We start from the raw sequence: 10,454 nt of genomic DNA on the forward strand, positions 1-10,454 counted from the left end.
TGAGATTTAATCCAGACCAAGACGCGACGCTTCGTACCTGATCGACGTTTGGAGAGCAACTGTTGTGAGAAGATCAGATGCGCGTGGAGGATACGAAAAAAACTGATCTGGAGACGCGCTTTTTTAGTGCTGCTTGTAATGGATTTTCTCATTCTCTCCACACGAAGAGACACACCTCTTGATCACCTTTGAGCCCCTTCTTTCGTCACAACGTGTGATCGCGGTGCACTCCACACAATGCACTTTTAGCATTTTTGCACGGAGATCGCCAAAGAAGTGACCTCGTCCGCATTGGCCTGACCATTTCCATCCTTCGACCTCCAGTAGTCGCCCGCTATTTTCCAATCACTCCGCGAGCTGTAAGATTAACATTTTGTGACTTATTTGGAGCATAAAATGCAATTCCAATAAGGCTGCGTTAATTGTATTTTTTAATCCATAAATAATTGAAATAAATTGATTTTTTGAATTAATAAATAATCTTTAATTCAAATCTTTCGCTAAAGTGCCTAAAGATGTTCAAAGTGATCTTTGAGTTCTTTTTTTTATCTAATTAATCTGATAAATTCTTGGATTAAGCATAATAGGTCGTTTTAAGCTTTTGAAGACTTTCATTCAAAACGTTTTAAAGCTTGAATTTAATTTTAAAAAAAAAAGCCTGGATTTCTTTAGCGTTTTTTAAGATTCCATAGAATTCTTTGGGATCAATTTCCTAGTTCAAGACAATTAATTTCTATAGAATTCTTCAAATTATACTCTGTATTCTCTTATGTATATTATTTTTATAAATCGTTAAAAATCCTCCTATTTCCCGCCTAAAAATAACAAATCTATTTCTCCGCGGAAAAGTAATAACTTCAACGGAGCTTTCAAACATTCCACTGGAATAATTCCAACAAAGCATTTTGTTGGTTATGACCAATCAAAAGAGTGGCGAGAAATTTTCGAGATTTTTGTGAGAAAAACAGCGAGACTTTCGAGAAAATTCCTCTCAGTTTTTTTCCCGTAACTCTCCTGTGCTGCGTTTACGAAATCTCTCCATAAAATTTGACCAAAACATCGTTTTTAGGTGAGATTTTTGCACATTTCCGCATAAATTCACCTTTCAAAGCAAAATTGCATCAAAGTGTTTGCTTTTCTTGTGCTTTTGTGCATCATTTGTGTGACATTTTGGAAAGATTTCTGCGTGAAATTCTTTCTCTCTGCATTACACAATTCTCTGGCGTCCACACATATATATTTTAGTGACCCTACCCGTCTCACTTGCACGCATTGGAGTACCATTTGCTTTCTCTCTCGTGCACGTTCTCTCAATCATTTGAATGAATTTTGAATGAAAAATTGCATAGCACTTTGGGGGGGTTTTTCTGAAAAATTTCCTCCAAAAGGGGGAGAAATACGTAAAATAATGATTTGTAATTAGTATTTTTCTTGTTAAATTGTTAAAAAATCGATTGAATTTGTGCTAAAAACACATTTTTTTTGTTTATGCTTCCCATTGACGACGTGTGTGTGAGAGAGAGAGCGAGAATTTTTTGACATTTGCAAATGCATTTTGTTTTTGCTTTCCTCTCAGGAAGATAATTTCCTGAAATTCTGGAAAATATTGCGAATTCTTTTAATTAATTCTTTGTATTATTTTCCTATGCAGGTTGACCCATATAGTGAACGAATCAAGGTGAAAAGAAAACATCCCCCGAGAAAGAAAAACGGACAGGAAAGAAAGTGCGAGAGAGGAAAGTGAGAAAGAGAGAGAGGAGCATATTATTTGTTTGGTTGTTGTGTGCGTGTGCAAGGAAAGTGCAGATGTGTTGTGGAGAAAAATAAGGGAAAAAAAGAAACTAATTAGAAGAAACAGAAGGAGGGAAAAAAGGCGTAAATTCCAGCTGCAAGTGGAAGAAGGATAGACACTTGAGGCGGAAGAAGGAAAATCAATAATGGGAGATCAACAGTTCTTTCTGAAATGGAACGACTTCCAAACGAACATGGTGACGTCCTTTCGGCATCTACGGGACGAGAAGAGCTTCACGGATGTGAGTCACAATGAAACTTTCTTTTCATTCTTATATCCCCCTCATACGCCTTAACACCCCCCACCCCCCCCCTCCCAGAACCTTGTGTACTGTCTCCCCCGCACACCGGCTGGGATTTTGTACTCGCAAGTGTGGAGCGAGAAGAAAAAGATAATAGAAGTGATTGGAAAGTTGAATAGTTGAGACAATTTTAGATAGAAGACGAATGGTTCAGATTCATTACTATAAGTCCGGCCTTAGTTTCTTAAGCTAGATACCTAAGTTTTCTAGACCAGACTTTTAAGCTAGGCCCACATTTATTTAAGCTAAGCTTACTTTTATAGGCTAACCTTGAGTTTTTAAAGCTAGACCGACATTTTTTAAGCAAGGCCTAAGTTTTTAAAACTATGCCCTTAAGTTTTTTTAAGCTAGATACCTAAGTTTTCTAGACCAGGATTAAGTTTTTTAAGTTATGTCTAAGATTTTTAGGCTAAGCTTGAATTTTTACAGTAGACCGACAGGTTTTTTTTAAGCCTGTCCTATGTTTTTAGGCTAGACCTTAGTTTTCTAGACCAGGATTAACTTTTTTAAGCTAGGCCCACATTCTTAAGGTAGGTCTGTTTTTTTTAATTAGACCTACTTTTATAAACTAGGCGCAAGCTCTTATAAACTAGGCTCAATTTTTTTTATGCTAGACCGAAGTTTATTATTATTATTACCTATTATTATTTATTTGGTAGCAGTGAGCTTGGAGAAAAGGCTGAATGAACCGCTCCGACTTTTAGGTGAATTCCTAAAAGATAATAGGATTGTGGTGTAATGACAAATCAATTGTAGGTGTTGGCGGTCCACATGGGTCAGTAGACCCGAAGACCTTAGGGAGGGGTGGGGAAAAAAAAAACCGAAGTTTATTAAATCAAGCTAAGCTTGCTCTACATTTTTAAGCTAAATTTTTTAAAATTTTATCTACGTTATTAAACTGAGTATAGTTTTTAGGCTAGGCCTAAATTTTTTTTAACTAGGCCGTATTTTTAAGCTAAACGTTTTTTTAAGCTGTACCTAACAATAACGTTTTTGACTAGTCCGTAAATTTTCATGTCAGGTCTAGCAATAATTTATTTTTCATATATTAGCCTAAGTTTTTGTTAAGCTAGTTTTACGATTTTTTAATCTAAATTAAGTTAATTTATGCTAGTTCTAAGTAGACCTTAGTTTTTAAGATCGGGCTTTTAATGTTTTCAAATTAATTCAAGCTGAACTTCTATGCGCGAAGACGGCTAAGTTTTCGCAAATAGCAAAATATTTTCTACTACGCAAATCTATCTCAAATCTACCATTGAAATTTGCACTCAACTCATTTTATTGGATTCACATGGGATTTTCTTTTCGGTCGGAGACTCACCGAGGACGACACTTGAGACTATATATGGGTGTAGGGGCGGGTTTGGGGGGGGGGTGCTCTACAGGGGTGGCATCGTACCCTGAAGCGGGTAAGAAAGTGGATGCGCAAGAGAGAAGGAAAATTAAGAAATGAATGGACAAAAGTGGGGTGTGGGGGGATGAGCGCAAATATTTCATTGCTTCTGCCGCGACAAGGCGAACCCCTTTTTCTCCTTGTTGATTATTAATCAGCGGACGAAGGAAAACTCCACGCGATGTGGTGGAAAATCCAAAGAAGGGAAGAAGGTTCTCGGGATGCTGATGACGTTCACTGTTAGTATCCTTCTCTATACGTTTATGGTGTATTGTGTGTCTTGCCACCCACCAAACACAGTTGAGTTCACTCGTTGATTTGCGAGGAGGATGGGAGGTGAAAGAAGAATTGTATTTCTTGCACGTTGGCAAGTTGAGCTTACAAGGATTTTTAATAAGTGAAGGGTGAATTAATGCGAAATGGATTTGAGAGCGGGGGTGGTTTCTCATTCCCGCAGGTAAATCAAAATAGACGTCTGTACCTTCTGACTTTGTGATTTTCCTCACCCCTAGCTTTCACAAGGATGTCCATTTATTTTGAACCTTTCTCACATTTCTGCGAAATCGATTGATGTTGACTGAGAAATTCTCAGAAAATTGAACTTTCTTTGACAAATGAAGGTGGGAAACCATGGAAATGTAATTTTATATTTTTATCATTTAATTTATTAAATGAAAATGATTGGAAAATGAAGAAAAATAAACTTTCTCAAAAAAAAAAAACAAGTTAAAAAGAATATTAAAAATTCGCCATGAATTATATTTCAAAAGAGAATATTATTAGGTGATGGCGCAATGAGTAGAGTGCTTAGCTCGTATTCACAAGGTCTCCGGTTCGAGTACAAATGAAAATTTTAGTTTTTTTTTTCCTTTTTACCTTTTTCTAATATTTTTAATGTTGAACATCTTTTAAAAAAAATCATATTTCATCAATTCAGGTGACGCTGGCATGTGAAGGACAAACGTGCAAAGCCCACAAGATGGTTCTATCAGCCTGCAGTCCGTACTTCAAGTCCTTACTTGAGGTAAAAATAATAAGAAAATCTTTAAAATTAACTCCTTTTAAATAATAAAATGAAAATAAATTCAATTTTTGCATTAAAGGAAAACCCATCAAAACACCCAATAATCATCCTCAAGGATGTTTCCTATAGTCATCTACAGGCTATCCTGGAATTTATGTATGCAGGTGAAGTGAATGTGTCACAGGAGCAACTTCCCGCCTTCCTGAAGACGGCGGACAGACTCAAAGTGAAAGGTCTGGCCGAAACTCCGGCCACAATCAAAAGGGAAGGTTGATGAAGAAATATTAATAAAAAAAAAATCGCGATGGACAAAAAACGGTAGGATTCGATTTTTCTTTTTTTTTCGGAACTTAATATTTAGAAGGGGGGCACACGTATAAAAAAAAACTTGACACAAGGCAACAAGAAAATTTATGAAATATCCCTTATTTTTCTTTAAAATGTATTGCATTTTATTTTAATGTTTTTATTTTTACAAATTATGTAGCAAAAAAAAAATGAAAAGTTTTGGAAGTTTTAAGTGAATTTTAACGGGGCATTCAAATCTCTCTGCGGAAGATTTAAAAATAAAAATAGATCATTTTTTCTTCACTATTTTAGTAGAATTTTCTCAAAAGCACTTTTTCTTTTTTTTTTTTCAATATAAATAATTTACCTAAAGTATTTGTTTTATTAAAAAATTCTTCCTCAATTCTCAAAAACCACTCACTCTATTAATAAATAGCTCTTGTTTAATTTTTTCTTGCACAATCCAATGAAAATGACACTATGTTACCACAATGAACCTTAGTAATGTTTTTTTTATAAAATATTTTTTTATTTTGTAATATTATCCTGCAAAAAAAGATGAAGCATATTTTATTTCTCATAGTGTAATTGAGAAGAATTCTTTTTTTTTATATAAGAGCGATGATAGCTTAGAAAAAAATATCCTTTTTAAGTGATTCTGTTAGTTGTTTAAGTTTCTACGTGAGAGAGAGAAAGGAAATATTAAAAAAAAAAAAGATGAAGCTGATTTAAAAGAGAATAAAAAATAAGAAATTGACGAGAAAGGTAGTAAAGTGTAAGGTATATAGAGTAAATTTTATGGGCAATTTGTAGTTAATTTCTATAAAGAGCAAAAGAAAGAAAAAAATGAGAAAAAGAAGACAATTTAATGACTTGAATTTAAATTTAAAAAGAAAGAATAAAAGTGAGAACGTTTTTTGGAGATATTTGTATACTTTTTAAATGTGAAATGAGAGTTTTTTTTAATTGGTACTGCAAAGGAATTATTATAAGTTTTACAATGACAGAAATTCATTCAAATAAAATGAAATTATATGATGAAAGTTCTCTGGGGAATGTTAATTTTTCTTGAAATAAAAAATCTTCAAAATTTCATTGAAAAAAAATTTTTGCAAAATTTTATTGAATGAAATATTTAAAACATTTAAAGAAATTTTGCATCAAAGCTCCACCTTTTTGTTAGAAGTGTGGATCAGAAGTCGTGTCTAAAACTCCTTTTGAAACATTAATGAATAAGAAGAAGAATGAGAAACTCCTTATTGGTTGATTTCTTTTTTTCTTCGAGGTGGAGCTTTAATGTAATGTTAATTTGAATGTATAAAATAGTAAAATATATTGCAAATCACCTATTTGATTTAGATAAAATACAATTTTTTGGACCATTTTTTTTATTAAAATTAATTTAAAGAAAAAATGATTCTAAATTCACAAATGAAAGATTATTGAATAAGAAGAAGATAAATTTCAGCAAAACGTTCTCATTGGTCACCCCTTTTCCTTCATAATGCAATACCTGAAGAAGGAGCCTCAGTGTAATGTGAATTTAAACAACGCGTAGATCAAAATAAATGTTTAAAGATTTTTTCTTTCATGTAAGTTAACATTCTTTTCTTTCCAGGGAACAGCATTTTGCAATAAATACTTTTTTTTTAAGAAATAGAAAATGTTAAATATGTACAAACCAAGGAGATCCGTTTCAAAGAGACAGGAAAAAAATAAAATGAATGAAAAAACAATAAGAAAACAGACACAGAAGCGAAAAAGTTTACCTAATATTTGTTTTTATTTAAGAAAAAAAAATATACATATTAGAAAAGGACATTATGCACAATGTTTGGAGGAGAAATGATTCTTTACAGAAGAGAAGTTACAAAAATTTTATTTTTCTCATAATTTCTTAACAGTTTTCTCAATTTCTAATTCACTTAAAAAAGTTTTTTTTTTAACAGAATGTTGCAAAACTTGAAACACTTTCCACGTACATTGTGCATAACATCCTTTTCTATTTTTCTTAAGTACTTTCTCAACGTTTATTAAGCTTTTTAATTTTTATTTCTCATCCCCTAAGGCAAATTGTGAGAGAAAGGAGAGAGAGAGAGAAATAAATGAATAAATTGAGAAAGTTTTTGCAAAGAAAATGTAATAAGAAAAAAGATATAAAAATCCCAAAATAATTTCCAAAACTCAGCATTGTAGAAAATAATTAAAAGAAGAGGAAAATGTATTGAAAAAAAAATGTCTATAAAAATAGCAAAAATGTTTTTTTTACACACACAGCATAGATTTTAGTTGTCAACACACACAGAATATTTTACATAAACACACATTGAGATGCATTGAAATGAAAACATGATAAAATACAGTAAAATATTTAATTGAAATAGGCATGAAAAGTGTATTTTATCTAATATAATTAATTATTCTTGATAAAAAGCGATTTATATACATTATATAAAATGATTAATTTAGAAATTTATTGTCTTTTAATCAAATTATGGTGAGTTCATGTTGGTTTTATGCTGCAATATAAAGGAATTTCTTTATTTTTTTTTAGGATTTTTGTGATTTTTTTTTATTGAGGTCCAGGATTGAGAAATTTCCGTTACAGCCCCGCCAAAAAATTTGAATTTTGCGTACTTCTAGGTTTTGCCACGACAGCGCCACACGCTCCGCAATATTTTAATAATAAAATTTTGTTATCCGGGAGTTTGGAAAAAATGTCGAATAGTAATCTTTTTATGAAGTCGGGCTTCCCAAGAGCGCCCCTTCAGAATGGTGTGGGTCGCTATATTTGCCAACTGCAACGAATAACCCTCAAATACTGCAAACATCACGGCGGGAGCAAAGGAATGAGGTAATGAAGATACATTGAGGTTATGTGTCTCCGGCGATTTTACATTTACGCTTTTTTTCAGGGATTTCCTCGAGAATAGCCTTCTGGACTATGCAAAATCCAATCCAGGAGTTGTTGTCTACGTAAAACCCCGCCGGCATCGTGCTCCAGTAATTACGGCAGAGTATTGTAAGTCAATATAGTTCTTGAGAAAATCTTCCGGAAGGTTTAAAGAATTTTTGTTCTTTCGGATTTCCTTGCAGTAAATGGTGAGAAACAGTGGATTAATTGCAATAATCGCCCCCACGAGGAAATAATAAAATGGATGGAATTGCTGAGGAAGCAAAATAGTGATTCATCAGCTGTGCGTTGGAGGAAGCTCTGGCACACGGATGTGCCATCAATTCAGGGTGTCTGGACACCCTTTACCCATCGCAATCCTCAGCAGAATCTTACACAGTACCCCAGTGAAAGTGCACGACAACCCATAGAATGGCCAACGTCTGCCACGGAAATCCTTATGGAAATGTACAAGAAACAGGAAGCCAGTAAAGAGCAGGAAACTGACAAGGAGCAATGAAGCGAATCGTCGTTGAGTTTCACCTCTCCACCATTTAGTCCTCTAGCCTACATTGATTTTTCAATGGATTAGAAAAGCCGGAAAAATAGAAGAAAATGAAATATATTAAATTTTTTAAAAATTACATTTGATTTTTCTTACACTATATTCCTGCTTTTCCTTAAAAATTTTACATTCCTTGATGAATTTTTTAAAGGATTAGTTCCTCTATTCGCTATTCAAAGCAACTTTACACTGAGGATCCACCTATAGTTTGATAAAACTAGAGTCAGAAAAATATTTTTGAATCTAAAATTAAAAAGAATTAGAAAGTCTCTGATTGATTAAATTAATTCCAGCAGATTTTTCATTGGTCTACTTTAGTCTTGTTCGTTTTTTTGTATTTGTGGGTTGAACTTCAATGCAAAGTTTATTTAAATAGACTTATAGTTCTCATTTTAAACACATTTTTATAACTCTTATTTTTTTTTTCAAAAATATAAAATAATTTCACTTTTGAATTAAGTACATAATTAAAGAATAAAACTTGACTGAATGGAAGATTTTTATTGATCTTTTAAATTTTTTACTTCAAATTCGAACGTTAAAAATTGATGGAAAAAAGGTTAATTGATTTTTAACCCTTTCGCGTCCAACGTCAAACATAAAAACTTTGAAATACAGTCGTGCTCTCGTGGTAGGACCGTCGTCAAAATGACTTCTCCGCGGTAAAACGGCTTCAGAATGAGGAATTTTGCCTTCGCAGTGGGACAATTAGTACTATTGGAAAGGTAGGATACTAATTGTCCCACTGCGAAGGCAAAATTCCTCATTCTGAAGCCGTTTTACCGCGGAGAAGTCATTTTGACGACGGTCCTACCACGAGAGCACGACTGTATGCTTTCTTTTATCACGATATTTATTCTGTGGATGTTTTCAGAGGATTTTTCTCAGTCAGAACGTCTTCTTTGGCTCCGTTTGCGTGAATTTGATGCATTGGTAACTTGGAAAAACAATTAAATTTATAAATAGTTGGAAAAATAAAATGTTTCACGTTTGGGTCAGCGTATGACCCAAAAAACGCGAAAGAGTTAAGCTTCATGTAAAAAATTATCTATACGGTCATAAAATATCCCGGGCTTGTCAAAAATTTACTTCACTAAAAAAAAATGTTTAAAAAATCCACAAAACGTGAAAAACACGAAGCATTCTTTCGTAACAACATAAAGAATTCTAATTCTAAGCCTTTCTTACTCTTGTTTTGCTTTGAAGTTATTTAAATCTTGGAGGACGAAACTGGCAGTCGCGGCCAATTTGATTTTTAAAGTCGATCCAGAACCAAATCTAACTCATTTTGAGAAAATCTCCTTCTAGTATGAGTGGGGAATTTCAATAGCTTCAAGTTCGTTAAAAAAAGATTGAAAAAACCATTTTTTAACCTCTAGGCCGCCAAGCGGGGTCGTTGAACGACCCCAGCCCTATATTTCGTGCTATAACTTAATAAATATAAAAGATACCATTCCCATCTTTTGGAAATAAGTTCTTTGGTTATCTGAGGAGGTTGTGTAAAAATTTCAGCTCAATCCGTCCACCACAAGAAAAGTTATTAAGGAAAATGTAGAAGAAGGGAATTCAAAAATTGGTGTAACGGCCATGCTGCGGAAAATTTCTTAGAATGAAGTTAGTCACATCATAAATCATATGGTTGAAGGGGGTTGAAGGGTTGTGTTTACTTTCTCACTTTACCATCTCAGTGTCAGAATTATCGCGAATAAGTAACATAAACAACATAAAACATAATTAGAAGCATATAAATGTGCAAAACAATAAAGAATATTCGAGAAATATTGCCATTTATCACGGTGCGGGAAGTGAGGGGAATGTGGGGAAGTAGTGAAAAAAAATAGCAGTTGCGGTCAACTTCGTGGCAAATTTCTCACGAAGAAAGTGTGAAAAATGAGTGAAAAATGTTTTTCCCTAATATCTTCATCTGCGTGTTTCCGGGTGGCGAATTTGTGGTGCAAGGGGCAAGAGGACTATATAAGGAGTCTAAAGGTAGTGACCCGACAGTTCCCGGTTTTATAGTTTATGAGAAAATCGACTTCCTTCTTGGGGTCGTTCAACGACCCCACCTTGGCGCTCTAAGGAAGCTCCAAGGTCTTGGCGGCCAGCAGGTTAAAGAAAATTGAAGGTCATAGTTTGAGGTTAGAATGTTTGGTCATTTATGTTTTTTTTTGTATAAATTTCAATGCATCTGAATAAAA

The 10,454-nt window shown here is 33.6% G+C and overlaps 2 protein-coding genes across 2 annotated transcripts; both read left to right on the forward strand.

Moving 5' to 3' along the window:
- Positions 1-955: 955 nt before the first annotated feature.
- On the forward strand, positions 956-7,270 carry LOC129796269 (longitudinals lacking protein-like). Its single transcript, XM_055838063.1, has 4 exons — positions 956-1,069; positions 1,652-2,033; positions 4,424-4,510; positions 4,590-7,270. Exons 2-4 carry the CDS (start codon positions 1,938-1,940, stop codon positions 4,782-4,784), a joined length of 378 nt encoding a protein of 125 aa, XP_055694038.1. The 5' UTR covers positions 956-1,069; positions 1,652-1,937; the 3' UTR covers positions 4,785-7,270.
- A 181-nt stretch (positions 7,271-7,451) lies between these two features.
- On the forward strand, positions 7,452-8,335 carry LOC129796246 (39S ribosomal protein L43, mitochondrial). The gene is made up of 3 exons (XM_055838032.1): positions 7,452-7,652; positions 7,714-7,820; positions 7,895-8,335. Exons 1-3 carry the CDS (start codon positions 7,516-7,518, stop codon positions 8,209-8,211), a joined length of 561 nt encoding a protein of 186 aa, XP_055694007.1. The 5' UTR covers positions 7,452-7,515; the 3' UTR covers positions 8,212-8,335.
- The last annotated feature ends 2,119 nt before the right edge of the window (positions 8,336-10,454 follow it).

The sequence above is a fragment of the Lutzomyia longipalpis genome, chromosome 4 (genome assembly GCF_024334085.1).
Source record: "Lutzomyia longipalpis isolate SR_M1_2022 chromosome 4, ASM2433408v1".
In the NCBI taxonomy this organism is placed as follows: Eukaryota; Metazoa; Arthropoda; class Insecta; order Diptera; family Psychodidae; genus Lutzomyia; species Lutzomyia longipalpis.